Source organism: Dendropsophus ebraccatus, chromosome 4 (genome assembly GCF_027789765.1).
Source record: "Dendropsophus ebraccatus isolate aDenEbr1 chromosome 4, aDenEbr1.pat, whole genome shotgun sequence".
In the NCBI taxonomy this organism is placed as follows: Eukaryota; Metazoa; Chordata; class Amphibia; order Anura; family Hylidae; genus Dendropsophus; species Dendropsophus ebraccatus.
Window position 1 is genome coordinate 52,751,953 of NC_091457.1, and position 22,887 is coordinate 52,774,839.

General features: G+C 42.5%; 1 protein-coding gene across 1 annotated transcript; it reads left to right on the plus strand.

Moving 5' to 3' along the window:
• Nucleotides 1–850: 850 nt before the first annotated feature.
• DEPDC7 (DEP domain containing 7) lies at nucleotides 851–21,590 on the plus strand. The gene is made up of 9 exons (XM_069965789.1): nucleotides 851–930; nucleotides 7,936–8,347; nucleotides 11,182–11,309; nucleotides 13,729–13,915; nucleotides 14,081–14,298; nucleotides 15,710–15,852; nucleotides 18,094–18,219; nucleotides 19,435–19,513; nucleotides 21,261–21,590. Exons 1-9 carry the CDS (start codon nucleotides 858–860, stop codon nucleotides 21,473–21,475), a joined length of 1,581 nt encoding a protein of 526 aa, XP_069821890.1. The 5' UTR covers nucleotides 851–857; the 3' UTR covers nucleotides 21,476–21,590.
• Nucleotides 21,591–22,887: the final 1,297 nt, after the last annotated feature.

The following is a 22,887-nucleotide window of genomic DNA, read 5'->3' on the forward strand; positions in this document are numbered from 1 at the left end:
TTATCGTTCGTGTTTGATCGCTAGGTGGTATTACACGGGCAGATAATTGCTCATTTTCAGTCGTTATAGCGAGTTTTTAAACGATAATTGCTTTTGTGTAATAGGGTCCTTTGGGTGGAATTGCACTAGGTGTTGATTTAATTTTTTTTTGGGCAAAAAAAAAGAATAAAAATGCTCATGACATATTTTTTGTTCAAAAATACTCTACCGGATGTTATCTGAGAATCAATGTTTTTTTTTTATTTTATTATTTTGGTGTTTTTGTGCTCCTTGGCAGTTTTGCAAAATTGCAGCATGTAGTGATGTCAGTTTTTTCCTGGCATAATCCCTGATGTTTTATTGCCTGTGTTTTTTCTTTTTTTTTTAGAACAAGTCATGTGATTCTTTAACTTGTGTTTTTATGATTTCTATTAAAGAAATTGTGGGGCATTTTGACTAGTGTGAGGCCAGCCTTCCGGTCCTATTACACCAACAGATTATCTGACAGATTTTTGCAGCCAAAGCCAGGAATGAATTTGAAAAGGGGAGAAATCTCAGTCTTTCCTTTATGACCTGATCTCTGTTCATAGTCTGTTCCTGGCTTTGGCTTCAATGATCTGTCAGCTATCTGCTGGTGTAACTGTGTCAGGACCAGTTTTATAAAGAATTATTAGTTATTGATCGGGGATCAATGGTCCCCAGCAGCCGCAATCCACAGAAGACCGACCATAGCTGTCAATCAGATGAAGCAACCCGCAGGCAGCACGAGGTCTCTGCACGGAGCTCTATTGACATGGTGACGTCACTAGCCCCGCCCCCTGAGTAGTAGAAGAGCCGCGCGCTCCGCCTCTCCGCTCAGTCGGGTTGCCGGGGACGGGATGGCCACGGTCAGGGAGAAAGCGCTGGCTCTGAACCTATGTACGGCTTACAGCCCGGCACAGAGACCGCCAGGTACGGGGAGAGCCCGGGGATGGAGACCCTGTGTGTGGTGGGGGAATGTCTGTGCCAGGAGACGCCCTATAACTCTTGTATATTGGGCAGCCCAGCAGTTGTATATGATATTAGGTGGCAGTATATATTGCATGGCTTTCTGTGTGCCTGAGCCATTCTACCCATGTTTCCCTATATACACAATGAGAACAGATGGCACCTTTATATACTATTGGTGGCTTTCTACTATTTAGCTGACTTGGCCAATGATAACACCAGGAAAAGTTAGTATCTCTTCCTAATCTCCTTTTCTTTGTAGTATATGACTACCACCTGCAGCTACCTTCCATTTTCTTATATAAGTCTTATTGCAGTGTAGAGACTGAGGACTATGATGTATATGAGATCTATTGCACATGGCTAGTGGCCTCCAGACTGTGAAACTACAAGTCCCAGAATGCCCTGACAGTGCTCTGTATAGCACAGCTCCCAATAGACTGACTCTATGGGTAATAATAGTTGTCTTGCATTGGATACATGGTTTTAGTCTGTGTATCTGCAGCAATGCACACAGTAGTGTCACCCACTGCTTCCACAGCTGCGGAGTGGTTTGTGCTTTTGGGGAATGGATGTCTCCTAGTGTCAGTATACTAAGTTACCTATGGCGGTGAGCTGGCCCTGTGTGCTATCCCAGCTTTAGGTATGTGTATGTATACTGTATATGTGTATGTGATGCCTCAGCGGCTGGAATGTGACTGGGGCAGCTGCAGAGTTTGCTTTATAACTGCTAGTGCTCATTTCCTCTGTGCTGCCTTCCTGCCTATAGGAGAAGTGCACTTCTGTATTTAAACAGTAAATTCCTTGGATCCGTCTGTGTAAACCTTCCTGAACCAGGAATTGTCTTTCCATATGGCACAAATAGCGGCCTGTCATTCATCAGATGTATCCTGTGTCTTTTCTGGCCAGTTCTGAGCAACGTGCTACAACTCTAGTAATCTGCAATTCGGTAATCCACAAATTCTAATAATTCAACACCAAGACTAGGCTCTAGTTCCCTTAAATTTTAAACAAGACCACACAAACTTAATCCGCTATACAAATAGTAGTTCATTTGAATTATCTTTTTCCCTAGGACAGTTCACCAATTAGTTCACCAATATTTTTGTTTTATTTTAAATCAGCTGGTGCCAGAGATTAATTTACTTAGATAAAGAAAAAAAAATGTCTTCCAGTACTTATCAGCTGCTGTATGTCCTGCAGGAAGGGGTATTTTCTCCAGTCTAGAGAACAGTAAATTTGCTGCTTCTCTGGACAGTTCCTGACAAGGATAGAGGTGGCAGCAGAGAGCATGGTGTCAGACTGCATAAAGGAGTTATCCAGCGCTACAGAAACATGGCCACTTTTCCCCCTACTGTTGTCTCCAGTTCAGGTGCAGTTTGCAATTAAGCTCCATTTACTTCAATGGAACTGAGTTTCAAAACCCCACCCAAACTGGAGACAACAGTAGGGGGAAAGTGGCCATGTTCTTGTAGAGCTGGATAACCCCTTTAAACCTTAAAGTCGACATGAGCGTAACTCAAGCATGCTTGCCTCTGATCATTCGGCATTTGTATACCGGTGCCTATGGCGATATTGGTGTTTTCTCAGATTCCCTAGGACAGCATCCATCTTTAGTTACTGATATTCAAATACTGAACGATTAGAGTAGTTTTTTTTTAGTTGTTTTTTTTTTAGGTTTTGTCAGTCTAGTTTGTTGGGCATTGTTAGGTAACCTTTTGATTATCATTGGCTTCCAGGATGTGGATAAGATAGCAGACAATACTGTAGCAATCTGAGGAATGTACCAATAGTTTAATTGCTAAGTGACTGCCCGTTGTGTTACGGGGCTGTATATCGATAAAAGGACTTGGGCAAACCTTAGGTATTTATTGCATAATCTGAATGTGACCTTGCCGCGTGTGGAAGTCCAGCGTTCCAGAGTCCGTCACTTTTTATTATGATTTACCTGCTGTTTACTGTTCTCTTTAGTTCAGACATCCCACTCTGTATTGTGATCTCTGGAGTGTGGATAGAAAATTTAAAAGACTCATTACTGAAAAATTCTGGTTATATCTTATCAGTGCTATGGGGAGGATTCTGATACCGCAAACTTGTTCCTATCTAGGCACACAGCAGACTAGGATACATTTTTACTGTATTTCTAGTCTTTTGCCATTGCTGTATATAGCCAGATGTTCCATATTAGTGACTGGGATAAATATACTATGGAATAGTATGGCCTGTATAGTAGTTGTATGACTTGGGTTGTACAGGATGAGAAATAAGACTTCGCTATACCTCTTCGGGTTGCATATTTATTATTTATATATGTTTATTATTATTCCCTTGATTCCAGTTTTAGTTGCCGGTAACTACTCATTGACTTTTTTTTTTTTTTTTTAAGAAAGCAGCTGTCTTTTTAAGCCTGAACAACTGCAATCCGTTACTGTCAAACTGTGATGAGCTGACTCTGCAATTTAGTATTTTTCTTATGATAAAAGTAACATTTTCAAAAAATTGCTAAATCTTACTGAAACTTAACCAATGACCCCAAGGTTATTCTATGGAGTACTGTTGAAGTTGGGACAGGATTGATGTTATCAAGATTTGCTAACGTCATGTCCCTGTAGCCTTTGCCTAATACTTTGTTACATCCCTCTGATCATCAGTGAGCTCTGGTCATTGACCTTTCACTTTGTTTAGTTGACCCCACTGAATTTCCTGGCATTAGACAATATTATGTGCGTGCGTATGCTGTAAGAGGTCTTCAAATTTGTCCAGGGTCCTACAGGATAGGATTTTTTTCTTCTTTGTTTCTCTTGATGAGCCAGATCTCTAATATACTTATCTTCCCCATGCTGTAAAATAACATCCATATTGCATGTTCATGGAGGGGTCTGTCTGAGCAGGAGAAATCACTTTCCTCACTTCAGATAAGTTCCATGCATTGTCCTCTCTTGCTACTTTCTTACAACTAGTTCATATAATACATCAGTAGCTGTAAAATTAGCATATAATGGGAAGGTGGCCAATGTAAATCTGCCTGTAGTAATGGTAAGGTGTACCCTTTTCTTATCCACATGAATAATCTTAGAAAGGATCTGTCTGCGCTTAAGACAGGTCTGTTTAATGCTAAATACATGAAGATTCTGGTGCTTCTTTTCTTGGAACTGTGTTGTGCCGTTCCTCCTGGAAATCTATCAGCACAGTCTGAATAATGTGTCGGACATACCCATAACAAGCTTTTATGGGACTTGTACGTTTCCAGGAGGAATAACAGGAATGGTGCAACAAAAGTGAAACAAAATTCAGGAGTGAAGTCCATTTTAAGGGTACATTCACATACAGTTTGTAAATCTGCAATCACTTAGCTGGCACCTAAATAGGCACTGTTTCAGCCAACTCTACCTAGATCAGTAGTACAAGAAACTTTGTAATATATCTTATGAGACCAAAATGCTCCCTTCCTCTGTAATCTTCCCTCCACCCACCACCCCTTTCCTACTGCTAAACAGTCAGCCACTTTTAAAATCTGTTTGGAAATTTATTGATTTCAGCTTGTAATTTGCTAGCTACAAGTCTATGGAGGGAGGGGGGAGGTTGCAGAAAGAGTAAGATGGCTAAAGGGCAACTTACAGAGTGGAACACTGATAAAAAATGGCATATGCAAGATTAATAATGTGACATGTATTCATACACGCAGGAAAGCTTATCCTGGAGTCACCTCAAATGATGGGTATACTTTTAATTTGCTGCAGATGTTACACAACAAAAGATGCAGAATGTGTGAATGTACCCCCAAAGCGGTATTCTTATCTCTGACCTTTTATAAGTGGTAGGAGCCCAAGCCCTGGGGCCTCAGTAGAGTCAAGATGGCTCCATTTGAGGGAATAGGGCCAGGTGCCAGAAGAACAGCAAAGAAGCCGCCGCAGCACTGATTCCTTCATAATTCGATTACCCCTATGTCGTGTTTATACCCAGCTGCAATATGGCAGCATTTTTGAACCAATGGTGAAATCGAAGCTCTGTTCCATAGAGCTGTAGAGGATCTGCGTCCTGTGACCATTATACAGACTATAAAATGTAGCTGAATCATGGCTGTATGAATCAAAGTACATCTTCGTGATGTGTCCAGAAGTTGTAGACCGTTAGTTTACAACACTCTGTTGCCTCACGCACTATCCAGTGTATTCACCACTAATAACCCTCTAATATATACCTTGGGGTATTCTCATGTTAAGTAATGAAACAGTTGGGTCCACTGGGACAATGCATGTTTACACTGTTACAGCCCTGGCTGTATGAGTGCACATTTGTCTGTTTTTTATGATTACAGAGGGAGTAAGTGTGGCTGATTGTATAAAGTTTTGACATGTTGCCCAGGACATTTCAAACACTTAGATCGCACCAGGTCCCAGTCATGAGACCCGCTTGTGATTTGAGTTAGTGATACGGTCATCCCTGTTTACGTAGGTGCTGTTCTTGACACCAGTTAGTGTCTGCTGCACGCTGCCAAATTACATTTATCAATGGTGTCCTTCATTTATGTGTGAAATGCTTTTATTCAATGGTGGACAGTGTCACCAAGGCAGGCTTCTCGGCCTCTCCCCTACTCGGTCTGGTGCTGTAATGCAGGTTGTGCCCCCCCCCCCAATTGCTGCAAGGAGAGTCTTGTATCCCCTGACTACCTCCCAAGAATGAGCATTGTTGCCCATAAAAGAAGAAATGGCCACCTTTGATAGGTAATTTGGCAAAGGCAGCAGACTCTCTAACTCATGTAAGCAGGGTGACAGTATCCCTTTAGAGCTAATTAAAGTGGGTGGTAGCACAGACCACACCTCTGCTTGCCACCCAATCTGACTGGTTACAGGAGTCTGCTCCCATAGAATTACTATAGCTATAGATCTCCTGCATTGAGATTGGGAGAGTAGCACCAGACCCAGTGCTTCTCCCAGCTCGCTTTGCGTACTCAAACCCTGACCCACCAAGACCTTTGACATGTCTGTCATTTAAAAAAAAAAAAAAACTTAAAATTAACACAACTTCACCCCATGCCTTGCAAAGTGATGCTCTCCCTGCCATGTACATGAGTGTTGCTGTCTGTGGAAGAAAGCCCCCCCCCCCCCCCCCCCCCCCCCTCATGTGTAATTTTCTGCAACCTTTCTGCAGTAGATCTTGTGATGGTCCCAGCACTTCTGTGTATTGTTTTCCCCAGTCTGTGTATTAGTAATACCATGTAATTGCTCTGACATTTACTGCTGTTCTCTGCAGAACAGGGAACAAGACTGTTATATCTACTAGTAAAAATGTCATCGGGTAATATATAGATGTGCCTTTTAGGATTGGAGAGGTAAAGCTGGTAATATTCCATGTAATGCCAGGCTAGTGGAAAAGTTATGTCCCATTATGGAGAACATGTAGGGTATGTGCACACTACGGAATCCCAGCGGATCACCCACCGCAGATTCTGCAGTTCGTGGATGCTGGATGCCTGCAACTCCACTGGTCCCATAGGCTTCATTCTATTTGCCAGATTCCACCGTCCACCAAAGAATGAGCAGGGTCATTCTTCAGACGGACAGCGGAATCTGGCAAACCATAGAATGAAGCCTATGGAACCAGCAGAGATGCGCATGTCCGCAAGTTGCAGAATCTGTGGTGGGTGATCCACTGGGATTCCGTAGTGTGCACATACCCTTACTGTATTTACTCCATAGATGTGATATTGTATATAGTATGGGCATGTCTACCACAAACTGCATAGGCTATACATACTTGGATTGCTGGATTGTTTAATTATAGTGACCACTGATACACATCAATCAGCCATAACATAAGACTGAGGCAAAAGGCAGAGAGCCGGAAAGAGAATCACTCAGCTTAGTGCTTCTCCTGGCTGTATTTAAAGTGAATGTAACAATTTTTTTTTTTTTCTTGGAAGTGCTGTGGAGTTCTCATGCTCGGCACCAATTCTCTTGCCGTGCACCAGCTGTGCTGGTGTGTGTGGGGAAAAAAAAAACTGTGCCAAGCGGGAAAACCAGGCAGCGTTTCAAAAAAAGTACCACGCTGGCCTGATGGTACTTTCCCTTTAAGTCAATGGGGGTCTGAATACACAGACCTGGGCTGATCAAAACTTTTAACAAATCTGATATTGGGATCTGGTTAATTTGGAGGCCAAGTCAACACATTAAATTCCTTAGACCATTCCTGAACATGTTTTGCAGTGAAGGGGTGTGGTGGTCTTGATCTGTACAATAGTAAGCTAGATGCTATGTATGACAGTAACATACACAGGAATGCTAGGGCCCAAAATTTCCCATTAGAACATTGCTTGGAGGCTCCCATACTACACCCTAGTGCCACCCTTTCTCCTTGGGAGTAGCTCTCACACCCAACCATCTGCATGAAGGAAATGTGATTTATGGCGCCAGCCACTCTTCTTCCTTTGCCCCATGGGTCCTATTCTAATACTTATCAGCCTGAATGGGTCATAATGGGCATTTAAGTGTTTTGTTTTTTTTTACACAATTTCAAACATCACATAGAATTTAACTATGGCCATGTAAGGTCTTATTCACACGTTCTGTAAAATTGGTTGCAGATCTGCGACCACAGACAATTTTAGGGCCCATAAAATCCTATGTGGGCATTCACACCATCCGTGCCATGATCCTTGCCGCAAAAAAAAAAATAGAACAGGTCATGGTGCGGATGGTGGCACAGATGCCTAACCCTGCTCCTCTCTCCTGCTGCTGTCTCCCCGCTCCCGGCTCTCATCTCTTGCTCCCAACCCAGCAGACAGATGCAATGAACAGACGTTCAGTGTTTTTCACGGAGCAGACAAAAGCTCGCTCCTTGAAAAACACTTGACATGTGAAAGAGTCCTAAGTCGTGTAAATAATGGTTACTGGAAAAATTGTTACTTCTCTGGCTTCAGTCCGCTAAATTTTGTGTCTTTTTTAATTGGGATTTCTCTTCTCCCTTTAGGTCCAAACTTGAGCAACAAACCCTTCAGGGCGACATACATCTGGAGCAGCATCATCAATGCTCTACATACACAGGTGGAAGTGAAGAAGAGGAGGCACCACCTGAAGTCTCATCCGGATTGCTTTATCGGCTCAGATGCTGTGGACGTTATATTTGCCCATCTGGTGCAGCATAAGTACTTTGGGGATGCAGAAATCTCCCGCACCAAAGTGGTGCGAGTGTGTCAGGCTCTTATGGACTGTAAAGTGTTTGAGTCGGTGCTAGGTACTTGTGTGTTTGGGAAGGAGAAGAAGCGCTCTGTGTTTGAAGACAGCAGCTGCAGCCTGTACAGATTTCTCAATGTGCCCAGTCATCCTGCCGGACTAATTGAGAAGGGCAATGGGCACTGTACCCCACAGAGATATACAGGAAGGTAAGGACAGGACAATTATGGTGTACAATATTTGCATCACAATAATGGCTGAAAGGTCTCTGGCTTTTATTGGGGTGCGCTGAGAAATTATTGGAGTAAGAAGAATTTCCGGCAATCATTGATGCGGTTAGATTATTCCACATGTCCAATGATACAGAAACTATAAGGATGCATTTCATCACCTTTATTAACTTTGGCCAAATGCAAGCTATAGTTTCTGTACCACTTGGACATGATATATACCACCTAACTGCATCGGCGAGTTCCGGGATTTCTTACTACTATTGGCCTCTGCTCTGCCACGTGCACCATGGCCAGAGGACGGTTGTCGCTTACAGGTTTAGAAAATGCCACAAAAATTGTGGCTATCTTGACACCTCCTCAGTAGCAGCCAAAATCTTACAAAGATCTTCACAAAACACAATCTGCATAAGTACAGTGGTCCTTGATGGCCATTACTTAAAAACGCATCTTCTGCTCCGGATTAGGTGGAGACTTGGCACCTGCTTGTTGCTATTGGTTTGCATTTTCCTCATGGCCCTCAGCCAAAGGCAAGCATGGAGGATTTATATTGAGACTGGATTTGTGGTTATGGACATGTTCATATGTGGCGTGTTGCCATGTGTTTCTGGTGTAGACATGCTGTGCGAAATCCACAGGAAATTACAGTAGAGTGACACAGATCTGCCCATCTACTTTTGACCATTGCAACCAATCAGAGCTCAGCTTGCATATCTTAACAAGTTCTGTAGCTTGGTTGCTATGGGTAAGATCAGGTATACAGATCGATACTCTATTCATATGTAGCAGGAAACAAGCACGCTGTAGATCTCCAAGTTCCCCCAACATACAGAGATTGCGGAAAGGTCACGTAACTTAGTGACTTCATCTGGCACCTGCTGATTGTACTCCGTATTTGTATCAGTATGGAAAGCGTGTGTGTGTGTGTGTGTGTGTCCTCCTAACGTTTCTTAGAGGTGACTTTTCTTATCAGTCCCAGGTATTTTACAAATAAGAAATGCAAACCTAAACCATAAACTTCATGCAGTTCTGCAGCGACCAAATGGAGTCATTTGAATCTGACCCATGACTGATTCAGAGATTTGGCACTACTTTACAACCTTTTACTTAGTAGGGTTATTAGGGCACTAACTTGTCACCTGCCCTTTGGTGATAACCAGTCATTACCTCTGTTTCGATGGAGTTGAGGTTAAGCATGTGCACTGCCATTCTATATTTACTGAGACTGAGGACAGACTGGAACTTAAAGAGTTCATACCAGGTCTATGTCCTTTTAGTTTAGCCTTTTTTTAACTTATTTTTTATGTTTTCATGACCTGTTTGTCTAGTTGATGGTCTTGCTCTATCTCAGTTCAGCATTGTGTGTGTTATCCAGTTTGAGCAGTTTTACTGGTTATTTTCTGCAGCCCTGAGGTTTGTTGGTGTTTAGCTGCAAACTAGATAATTCTAGGTAGGTATCTACATATCTTAGTGACTGACATCTTCCATAACTTGGACAATGGTCAACAGTTCAGGCTTACAGAGAATAACAATTTGTAGTGAAGACCTGTGTTACTAGGAGACAATAAACAAGAACGTTCATGGAAACATCAAGAAATGTACCATTATTGGTAGGAAAAAAATGTTGTGTTTTGCAGTGCTAATATGCAGGCATTCAGGGCTATTCAAATACAATGGATCTGTGTGTAATAGTCTGTCAGGTTTCAGTTGGAACCCCCCCCCCCCTTCCCAAATGGACATTTACTCTGATTTCAAGTATGTGCTATTAATGTGTAGCGTATGGACAGCTTGCATTATACACTAATATAGGTACTGCTGACAGTTGCACATGCCGTAGCTGTCTCCCGTAACCTGTTTGGTTGACTGGTCATTACTTTTATTGGGGAGTAGTAAGCACATGGGTTTCTTGTTAGCCATGTAATATACTGTACATGATCAAGAGTAAATGGGCATCACGTTCATACAGGTTTTAAGAGCTCCTTCTATAACCTAAGGCACTCATGTTGAGTCTGTCCACCCCACCCCCATTCATTTTGCTGATCTTAAGGTTTTTTTTCTCCTCCTGGGAATTTTCAACTATGCCTGTAGGAGTTCACACATTCAGATGGTGTGATTTATTACTTCGAAGGACCTGTGTTCCCAGCTACACTGTTCTTCCAGATGCTCCAAAAACATACTTACCAACTTGACTGATAGCTCTGTACAGTACTGTGAAAAATGTTGGCTCTGTATAAGTTATTGATGCTAGATTCTGAAGATGTGAGCTTAATGAAGATATTGGCCCCATCCATGAATCTCTTCTGAATCTAATCATGTTGCCTTCAAGTAGGAACCCTGTAGTTGGTGTGACAAAGTTCCAACCATGGAACATAGATGTTATAAAGCCAGAACAAGTGTTGCTCCCCTAGTTGGCCCCACTCTTAGCTGGGTGATAAAAACTTGTGCAGGACTCTTTCCAGATGGAATCCATTGTTGGTAAAGCATAGTGAGCAGCTGGTCCAAAGATCATGGGAAAAGGCATCTAGGTGGGAACAAACATCAGACCCCGCTATCCTGACTGGTAAAACTGGCACTCTAATAACCAGTTGTTTTTATCTGCTTTAGGATGCCCAGCTGGCTACCGTTGTATATAAACTAGCCTTTCACTTCTGGGAATGCTGGGAAAGCAAAGTGACCTTTTCTCTGGATTCCCATCAGTCGTACAGTATTGTGCTCCCTGCAGTAGACTGCCTCCATCCTGTACCTGTACTATGTAAGCATAGTGTGACCTTGTGGCATTGTTTGCGCAATAACCTGTAATTTATCATTGGCAGGCATGAACAGGCCGGCTTCCAGTCCTCTCACCTCCAGTCACAGAACCTAGAAGAACTTTGGGATAACCTCAGTTTGACTCCTGCTGACCCAGCACAGATGAATCTCCCAATGGACCTACCTCCCGAAGGTGAGTGTGTGAGTTCTGCAGACATAACTAAATGTGCCTAATCCTATGTGAATGTAGGAGACTTGGGCAGCTCACTGGGTGGTACAGCTGTCAACATAGCCTTATGGATCCAGAGGACTCTTGTCCATAGGCCTTATTATATATTAAGCAGTTTGCCTTTATAATATTATAATATGTACAGTTGCTTTCCCCCTATAATATTTAGACACACCGGATCATCTGCAGGTTCTTTGTAAGTGATGGTTGTGGATCATATTGGTCGACCTCCATTAATCTAGACTTTTATCACAAATAGTATGCTTGTGGGATCTGTTTATGGCAAAGTGACTGTCCATAAATCTGCAAACTGAGCACTTGCTAGGTTTTACCTCTCCACAAATCAAGAGAAAAAATGTAGCCAAAATTTAAACTAATGCAGCCTTCCAGTTGGATACAGTGACTGCCTATGAATAATCTATTATATTGGTGTTTATAGAGTTGATGATCAGATTGTCGCTCAAGGGTTAATACTGTACCCATTTAATAAAGAATTTAAAGATCCTTAAATATTTTCCCCAAGGCAAGTCTGCTGCCAGGCTGGTAACAAACACTTCTATTGAAAGACACAGTTTAAAGCATTGTTCACATTGTCACATTCATTATAAAGTATAATGACAACCTAAATGGCGGATGAATGGGTTCTTATATGTAATCTCATTTCATTTACTGATGGACGGTTTTTGGCTTTACGATTGTGAAAGGAAATCTCTGTAACAATGGCGTTAATTGTAGTCTGCACATTGGTTGTAGATGGACACTGGTACATTTTTAGATAGAAATGAAGATCCAATGTTCCGGACTGTCCTGTTCTTTCGTCTGGTTTGCCATCTTTAATTATGATTTGCATAGTTTTCATGGAATGCCAATGACATTTGAGTGTTCATAGTAGTTCACACAACTCTGGGACATTTGGAAAGTTCTAGGAAATCAGAAAAATAATTGTGTCCAGATATTGGTCAGTCTCTTACCAGCAGGGCTGTCTATTCTCATTGCAGAAAATATTTTAGCTGCCCTACTGGAAACATGTCATGCTCCCCCGGTTTCTTGTTGCGGCATATGTAGCCCCCCCACCCCCCTGACTGCAGCAGCTGCCTCTTAAGAAACAAACTCATCTCTGTAGTGATTGGCTGTGCAGGCTATCATTGTCTAAGAAGGAAAGCACACCTGGCCAGTGATAGACTGAGCGGGCTGTCACTCCTGAGATGAGCTTGTTTTCTAAGCGTCAGCGGGGGACACCTGAGATGCAACAACAGGACACCAGGGGAGTGTGGCAAGGTAAGCATAACATGTTCTCCAGCAGGGCAGCATTATATAAAAAAAAAATCCGAAGTTATATAGCAACATATTCTGCAGCACTTAACAATTTCCTTACATTTTTGAAGGAGACCACAGTACCCCGAGAAAACTAGTCTTTTTAGTTTGTTTCGGTCTTGACTGAACCCTAGTATAGCTGTATTGATGAACCTAGTTCAACCTAGTCCTAGTCCTCTAATGGGACATAAGGTTATCTTAATGAGGTGCAAAAGCCATAAGATCAGCAGGTGGGACAAAATAGATGGTGTATGGCCACTATCAATTTCAATACAGATTATGGGGGAGATTTATCAGACATAGTGTAAAGTGAAACTGGCTCAGTTGCCCCTAGCAACCAATAAGATTCCACTTTTCATTCTTCAGACTCTTTAGAAAATGAAAGGTGGAATTTGGTTGCTAGGGGCAACTGAGCCAGTTTCACTTTACAGTGTCACCCCCTTTGTGCATTCTGACATCTCTACACAGGTGTAAAGGGTAAATTTAGTGGTTTTCATACCTTATTTTATATCATAAGTCATGGTGCTTGTTCAAGTAAAGTGATCTTTTTATCAACGGCAGATTGTGTTAAGTGGGCGGGGCCTCACTGCATTAGCGCCACTTAGCCATGCCCACAACGCCACCACCCCCTTGACTCCCATTGGTGGCCAGCCTGTTCCAATGGCCGACGAGGGGGCGGGGGGCAACGGTGATGTTGTGGGCGGGGATAAGTGGCACTAATGTCGTGAGGCCCTGCCCACTTAACACAATCTGCCGTTGATAAAAGATCACTTTTTACTTTAACAAGCACCATGACGTATGAGATAAAATAGGGTATGAAAACCGCTAAATTTACCCTTTACACCTGTGTAGAGAAGTCAGAATGCACAAAGGGGGTGACAGTGTCACTTTAAATCTATATCTCCTTCAGATCATGAAGATGATGTCTGAGTGGTGTTCTGCAGTCAAATGGGAGGGAATACAAAGAGCATATGGTGACCTGTAGATTGTACCATTGAGGATTTAATTGTGCTACGGGTTTACGTTTTTTTTTTTTTTTTTTTTTTTCTTCCATTCCCACCCCTTTTAGTTCTTGGTGAAATCTGGCAAGAACAGACGATTCGTCGACTTCTTCAGCTCGTAGAGCTGCCTGTGTTGGATTCTCTTTTGGAAAATGCCCCTGCAGTACTTAAGCCACAGTCCACAAAGAGCGAGGAGCTGATAATCACCACCCAGTACCTGGACCGGGAGATTCTCAAGGCGTTTAGTGACTCTCAGTAAGTGAAATGATGTGTGTTATGTCATGGCAGTATAGAAAACTAGTTTTCCCAGTGGTATTAATGCATTTAATTTCCATACACTTACTTCCATACACTTTATTTCAGCCAATATGTGTACATAAGGCTGTGTTTGTTTTTTTTAATATTTGATTTTTCTTATAGGGCAGATGAATGGGTTTCTGCTGCGGTGGATTGCTTGGAGTTTCTCCCTGACAATATAGTAGTAGAACTGAGCAGAAATCTTCCTGAGCATCAGGACAAAGATGAATCGTGGAAACTACTTCTGTTTGAGACTTTAAGCAAGTACTACAGCCAGAATCGGGTGCCCTTGGTTACAAACCCCTTTTTCGACATCCATACGGGTATTGCTGAACTGTTAGGTAAGGCTTTTCCTTTTTCTGTACAACACAATGTAAAGCGCAAAGCTACAGCTTCCAAATATCTCCAACCTGTTCCTTTTAGCAAAAACTAGAATGGCCAATTCAGTATGAGTTGGTCTGCTAGAAGCTTCTTGGCCCCAATGCACATGTATTATGCAATGAAGTGGTCTGTGGGTGATGCCAGGAACTTGGTTCCACCACTGCGCACCTATATTATACCCAGGCATCCCCCATTAGTTTGTCTGTACAGTTAGTTTATTTTTGATTCTCCTAACTACCTTGGAAATGGTGTTACTTCAGTTTCGAGACAGTTGGTAACTTAAGGTGAATCACTAACAATTAAACAATTTGTGAACAAGTATATCACGTGTTGTGAAGGTGATGCAGCATGTAAGGAGTTGTTACAAAGGCCAACCTGTTTGCATAAGCTGTAGACGATAAGACCAAATGCACTATGGCAGGGAACAGTTCTGCAGTGGTGGCCTTTTCATTATATTATGTCTACCTCTGTTCTAAAGTGAACTTTTAGGCTATGTTTGGGATTTTTTTCCCGCCAGCCTAAAAGACAGTTCTTATCCAGAAATCTGACATGTTCTCCCTCCTTCCAATCTGGATATTTATTTTTCATTTATTCATAGGATTATTGGTCTAAAGAAAAATCTATTAGACTGACTCTTAAGTCTGCCTTTATTCATATTCAATTTGGTGTCCCTTTCATAGTTATAACTAGAGATGAGCATTTACAGTAATAATGACTCTAATCGCTTTATCTCAGAAGTCTGCTTATCAGCCTGCTGCCTTGTTAACTTGCTAGGAAGAGCTGGATCCAGTCCTGAGAAATTGGGAGAAGTTTCCCAGGACTGCATGCAGCTTTTCCCAGCACCTGGGGAGGAGCTGCAATAATGGTTTTTGGTGCTAATGTAAGAAAAAAAAAAAATCATTCAGTTCTGCAGCCCTTCATAACATTACATGCTACATAATCTCCTTCATATCATCATTTTTGGGGCGTTGGAAACCTGTGAGAACTTGTGTTTTGCACTTGGTCCCAGTGCTACACTGCATCAATGCCATCTAAACCAGTGCTGCCCATTGGCTGCCTTCACTGCCCAGTCTGCAGGTTGGGCACCAATGGATCAGTAGGCCTTTAGTTATAAATCTGAACTGGACTTAAGCATTGTATAGAATAGCAAGTATGAGCTTGTGATCACTGACTTGACATTTGTAGGTTTTCTGTCAGTCTTGTCTGTTGGGACACCTGCTATACATGATGAGGCCTGTTGGGAGTTCCTGCATTTTTATTATGCTTTGTACAGTGTAGTCACTGCTGCTGATGGACTTCTCTTGTGTATTGTGCATGGACCAGCCCATTGTGGTGATAAAACACTGATATATTGATATGTTTATTACTTAGTGAATGGGAAGACAGAAGCGGCATTAGAAGCCACCCAATTGTGTTTGAAGCTTTTAGATTCCCAAAACCGTGAAGAATTCCGTCGGCTTCTATATTTCATGGCAGTTGCTGCAGAACCTTCAGAGTTCAGACTCCATGAAGAGGTAAACCTGGGAGGAAGGGAAATTCTGCTTATTATAAATGAAAAAAATCCCACTTAATGCTGCAATGTGCCCCAGCTGTGCACCCGCCTCTAGTAGTTACTGTTATTTAACAAGATTACATTTCCTAATATCATAGACTTTTTCTGATTATACAGCCCCATGCATATAAAATTAAACTGGTTCTCAGATTTCAAAAACCCATTTTCATATACCCTGGTAATGAATACTGAGTTACTAAAGGGGGTCCTTTGTTTGGGATTCTAATTAGGGACCTGCCGAGATTCGGGTTCGTATGAACCTGAACTCTCGGCAATGATTCCTGTGGTCTTCCTCCTCCGTGGAGAGGGTGGATACAGCCGGAGGACTGCCTGGAAAACTGGGAAAGAGCCTATGGCTATGGCTGTATCCCAGTTTTCCAGGTGGTCCTCCGGCTGTATCCACCCTCTCCACGGAGCAGGCAGACAGCGGGAATCATTGCTGAGAGTTCAGGTTCGTACGAACCCGAACCTCGGCAGGTTCGGGTTCGTACGAACCCGAACCTCGGCAGGTTCGGACCATCCCTTATTCTAATCTAATGGTAAGGAGAGCAGATGAAGTGGGCTTCTCTAAGAGAACGGTTGTCCAGGCCTGCTTTGCAATGTTAACAAGCACCATGTAATGCTTGAAGTCTGCTATAATAAAACATTACTATAGTGTAGCCAGGCCATAGATGGTACTGTAATTCTCATGCTGATAACTGTTACCCAGATGACAGGGCCTCTCAGTCAGTCTCCTATAACATGGCTGTGAGCATGGGCATTGGCCGCACCAAGTCACCAGTCATTTACAGGCAAAACTGAAAATTTGTGTATGTTTGAAAAAATGGTAATTGTCATGTGCACAGGGCTGCACTATTACCTTGCAATGCTTCCAGAGTTAAAACAGAACGCTCCATGCGTTTAACTGACGGCTGAACATTCACCTGTCAGTTATCTCTCCTGCCCGCTGCCTGTTCTCCCCATACATGGGAACAGCCTGTTTTCTATGGGGAGGGGTATGCTGCAATGAGAGAGTAACAAAGCACTGTGCTGTGATTCTTCCATCACGCCCAACCCCTGTCACTGACATCTGTCCGTGATTCTTTGAGAGAGCCCCATACACCTTGGATTGACATCCGAATCTGCCATGAGCAACCGGTTCAGCCATCTAATGTCTAAGGATGCCTTTACACAGATTTATCTGACAGATTTTAGATTTTTAAAACTAAAGCCAGGAACAGGCTGTGAACAGAACAGGTCATGAATAAGAGACTGAGATTTCTCCTCTCAAATAAGTTCCTGGCTTCAAAAATCTGTGTAAAGGCACCCTAAGATGTATGGTGACCATAATTGGCTGTTTGGGTTCTACACAAATTACAGCTGAGTGTTTCGATAATACCCTTCCCCCTTGTAGAGGGAACTGCATATTTTATTAAGCCGATTACAGCCAATGTATCGGTACTGTCTTAGTTACACAGCATAAAGTTAAATGGAAAGCTAGAAGATGTGCTAAACTTCAGTGCTGTAAACCAGGTGATTTGATGTACCCTGATTACCGTACATATCAGTGGGACTTTTTTGCTTTCCCACCTCAGTGGTGTTGGTGGTCTGGTCTCTCTACAGGCCCTAATTAGACATCCTGGACTTGTATAATATGGGCACAGAAAAACTATATAATTGGCCTACTTTCCTGTGCCCATATTACAGCGCCCAATTGTAGGTTTATTGACAGAATTATAGGTCCCTACAATGCTGTCCTATGAGCTGCAGTCAGACCCTAGGACTGGTGACCCTAGCAGAAAAGCAGCCATATCATGCTAGTCTGAAACAGCCTGACACAATGCAGTCCCCTACCATGCTTCCTCTATTGGCAGATGTTTCAGCAACCGGCTTGTTATACATTGTCTGTCTATGCAGGAGGTTTGGCGCTCTGTATTCGTCAGCACATAGTTTTAAACTTTTATTTATATGAAATTTCAAGTTAAAGAATGCTTAGATCTGCCAGATATTTGGGAAAGCGTGTTTACCTCTGGTTAGGTAACACTTTATTAGTCACCGCATCATCTATTAACCGTATTTATGGAATGTGAAAAATTGCAGTGACAGGCCGTCTGAAGCGTCACATAGCAGACTTGCTCTATCACTGAAATATGTAAGTGCTGAGTGTCAGCCCCGGAGGGCGGTGATGATGACTGTAACGATTCTGTTTGTATTTGAATCCTAGAGTGATAACAGAATGACTGTTAAAAGGAAGTTCTCTAAAGCCGTTGTAAATAACAAAAACTTGTCCAAAGGGAAAAGTGATCTCCTGGTGCTCTTCCTCCTAGACCACCATAAGGACGTGTTCAAGGTATTTAGAGATACATGTCATGAGTTTGTTCCGGAAAATGTTAACAATTCTCTGGTGGTAAAGAAATGTTTTCCTTCTGCCATTGTCGTGGGAAGGGTTCCTTGCCATTAGTTTAGGGAGGAAGATTTACTCTATTGCAAGTTACAGAAAGGTATAAAGTCTTTTTAAGCCTTGTTCACACAACTGTATTTGGGGTTCATATAACATGAATGCTATATATTATGATGGGAATACATATGGAGGCATGCAGCACTTAAAGGGGATGTCCAGCGACATCAAAGTTTTATATAGATTTGTAATTTACTTCTATTTAAAAATCTCAAGTCTTCCCATACTATTAGCTACTATATTTATCCTGCGGGAAGTGTTTACACTCAGAAACAGTGCTCTCTGCTGCCACGTCTGTCCAGGTCAGGAGCTGTCCAGAGCAGCAGCAAATCACCATAGAAAACTTCTCCTGCTCAGGACAGTTTCTATCTCGGCCAGCGATGTCGCCAGAGATGTCAGCAGAGAGCACTGTGTCTGAATGTAAATTAAAACACAGCTAATAAGTATGGGAAGCCTTGAGATTTTTAAATGGAAGTAAATTACAAATCTATATAACTTTCTGACACCAGTTGATTTGGAAGAAAATTTTTTTGCTGGAATTTTTTTTTTTTCTTTCCTCGCTGGACATCCCTTTTAAACATTTATACTGCAGTATAGGTCACTATTGCTTGGGGAGGGTCTGGAATAAAATGTAAGTGTCAATTACTTCCTATACCTAAGGTCTGCACTAAAAAAAAAAGTCCTTCAATACTTAACAGCTGCTGTATGTCCTGTGGGAGTGCTGTATTCTTCCCAGTCTGGAGAGCACGAGAGGTTTTCTACGGGGATTTGCTACTGCTCTTGAGAATTCCTGCCAAGGACCGAAGTGGCAGCAGATCACTGTCAGACTGGAAATAAAACATCACTTCCTGCAGGACATACAGCAGCTAAGTACTGGAAGACTGGTGTGTGTTTTTTTTTTTTTTTTTTTTTTTTTTTTTTTTTGAAGTAAATGACAAATCCTTGTTTCAGACACCAGTTGATTTGAAAGAAAATAATTTTAGCTGGAGTACCGCTTTAATAGAAGTAGAAATATATCTGCTGTTCCCATTGTTCTGCCATGTTTAATTTGGAAGCTTTTAAATGTACATCTTTACAGTATCCAATCATTGTTTCCCCCATCTAAAGATTCCTGGGACCTTGCACAAGATGGTCAGTGAAAAACTTGCTGCCATACAACAAGGAAAAGACCCTGACAAAGACACAGGTAAATTACATTGATAAATGAACAAGGGCCCTTGTAGGGTGCTCAGTTTACTGCTGCGCTGCACCTGGACTTGACACTATAGGGAATCCAGGTGTACAGGGGTAACATGCAAGTGCTACCTATGACCTCCAACATTACTTGTAAGAACACTCTTATAAGGAAAGCTCTATTCTGTTAAATAGTATGAGGAAGCAAAGATTGCAATCCTGGATCATGTTTAGGTTTTCCAAGGAAAAACGGGATGGGAGAGTAGCAGATAACGGGGGTCCGACATCACTTGACGATCTCTGTATCGGGCCCCTGGCTTCTGTGTAATAGAGCCGCAAGTATGGAACGTGACATCCACTTTTCCCCTATCCTGTGGATGGGGGGGAAAAGGTGTTTGTTTTGTTTGTTTTTTTGTTTTTTTTTTGGGGGGGGGGGGGGGTTCCTGGAATACCACTTTAAGTTTTGAATCCTGAAATGGTAGTATAAAGTGTAATATTAGCAGCCTAAATGGCTCATCCACTTTTAGGCTGTCTTCCCTCATCGTATTTTTCTGTTCATTATTTTGAGGCCAAATAGACATTTTATAACTCGTCATCCCCTGTTTAAGAGAATTCCATGGACAACCCCTCTAAAGGTGTGCCTTGAGGGTAAGCAAATAGCCAATTGTGTCCTAATAAAGCACCCTGCAAACATCTGCACACCTAGCCTTGAGAATTTTGTTTCCTCCGCCTCCCCCATAGGTGAAATGAAGCATTACATAGTTCCCATGTTACATTAAAGCGTAACTGTCATTTCAGGGTCATTTTTCTGAAAACATTAAATATCAGTAGTACAAGCGATTAAGAAACTCTGTAATAGGTTTTACGTACTAAAGTTTCCTTCTGTAGTAAAAAAGCAATCTCCCAGCCTCCCCCCTCACATCAAATGAAGCAGCAGGATTTCTGTCTCCATTATGTGGCTATGGAGAGGGGAGGGGCTGTTAGGAGTGACTGAGCACGGAGGATTTCTGCAAAGCACAACACCCTGCAATCTTCTCTCAGTAAGTTCATAGATAAGCACTGACCTTTCTGACACCTGAATTTAGCGTTTTAGGTGCCCAGAGAGTCTACAAACAGCTGACCTTCATGTCACCTCTTCCTGCTCCCTCAGCCCCTCCCCCCTACATAGGCTTACAATGGAGAGAGCAGAACCAGTCTTCACTGGCTTCTCTGTAATGAAGACGTGTTTGCCTGATAATGCACAGATAAGAAGTCAGGGGGGGGAGGCTGGGAGATTGCTTCTTGAGTACAGAAGGAGGCTTTTTTTGGCTGATGAAACCTATAACAGAGTTTCTTAAAAACACTTATACTACTGATTTCTGCAATAAAAAAAACATGACAATTACGCTTTAAGGTTAAACACTTTTAAAAAAATGTCTTTACCCAGCAGTAAGTACCCATTCAGCTAGTCAGTAACTGCAGAGGTGTCTCGTCTCAGTCACTGACCAGCCAAGTGGGCATTTCTGAGCAAGGTTGTAAACTCTGGACCGGTAGCTACAGGAAAACCCAGCAGGGTCTGTAAGTGGTGATGTCACTCTGCAGGGGCATGGGGATGGGTAAGTATAACTTATGTACTTTCCATAAGAAAGAGCTAGTTTCTCCTTTTTTTAAAATAAATTCTATAAAATTTGTATAGAACCTACTAGAATAACCTATTCCAGACTGCTATAAGAATTCCTGCATCTATGTGTGTTAATAGAATTCTCCTTTTTATTACTCAGGTTACACTTTCTGCCAGAGAGTGGATAAAAGTGAGTTTGACAGAACTGCACAAAAGACGACCCGGACGGAGCTCTGGACGTTACTTAAGACTATTTATGAGAACACTAAACTTTCCCCAAAAGAGAAAAAAAGATTGTTGGGTCAGTTCTACAAAAGTCACCCGGATATTTTCATCCAGTTCTTTGGTGACAGAGTAAGCACCGTGTATATGTAAAAAAAAAAAATGCAATCTTGTAAATAGCAAATATGATGTAAATGTGAAGTGTTAATATTGTATATGTTTCTAACTGTCTATTTTCTATGTTAATAAAAAGGTCTACTTTTCCCTATGTGTTTGGGTGCTGTGATTTGGCTTAGGTGCAATATTAAAGCGACTCTGTACCCACAATCTGCCCTCCCCAAACCGCTTGTACCCTTGGATAGCTGCTTTTAATTCAAGATCTGTCCTGGGGTCCGTTTGGCAGGTGATGCAGTTATTGTCCTAAAAAAACAACTTTTAAACTTGCAGCTCTGTGCCCAACAGGCGTGGCCTAGAGTGTCTGTGCATTAGGTTGGCACACCCTCTCTGCCCCTCCTCCCCGCCCTCTTCATAATTAGGAATGCTCCAGGCAGATTTTCTACTACTAATCACCTGTGTCAGCACTGCACATGGGCTGGATCGTTAAGGCACCTGTGCAGTGTTCAGACAAGTGAGTAATAGAATACCTGCTTGCAGCATTCCTAATGATGAAGAGGGTGGGGAGAAGGAACAAAGGTTGTGCCAGCCTAATGCAGTGTCACTCTAGACCACGCCAGTTTGACACAGGGCTGCAAGTTTAAGGGTGCCTTCACACATACCGACTTGCAGCAGAAATCTCGCAAGTTTTGCAGCGAGATCCTCTACAAGCTAAGGTCCTGGCAGGTCCCTGTGACTTCATACAGGGGCCTTCAGGGTCTTTCAGACTGCTGCGAGTATGTAATGCAGCCGCCCCTTAACCCCTTTATCGGCTCCTGCACTGTCTGTATACAATACCTGTTTCCTTGCTGCATGGGGTCCCGGCTTCCTGCTCTGCCGCCCAGCCAAACAGCGGGAGAGCAGGAAGCCGGGTCCCTCGTGCAGTAGTGTGTGTGTGTATATACAGACGGTGCCGATGAAGTGGTTTAAGGGGGCAGCTGCATTACATACCGAAAGACCGCTGCGAGTATGTAGTCAAAGGGGCCTGCCGGGACCTTAGCTCGTAGCGGATCTCGCTGCAAAACACGCAGCAAGATTTCCGCTGCGGGCTGGTATGTGTGAAGGCACCCTAAAACATTTTTTCAGGACAATAACTGCATCACCTGCCAAACGGACCCCAGGACAGATCTTGGATTTAAAGCCACTATACGAAGGTACAAGCATTTTGGGGGGGGGGGGCAGATTGTGGGTACAGAGTCTCTTTAAAGGAAAAGCAACTAATAAAGCTCCTTTATGTAGGATATGCCGTTTATGGATCTTATGGCTCTGACTCACTCTGACTGTGCTTTTGAGATGAGCTATCCATTATCTGCCACTAAACCTAAACATTGTGTATTCACTTGGAGATAAAGATCTAAATAGTCTGGTTGCTATATTTCCATGTTACTGATGTGGATTGCAGAAGGTATTAA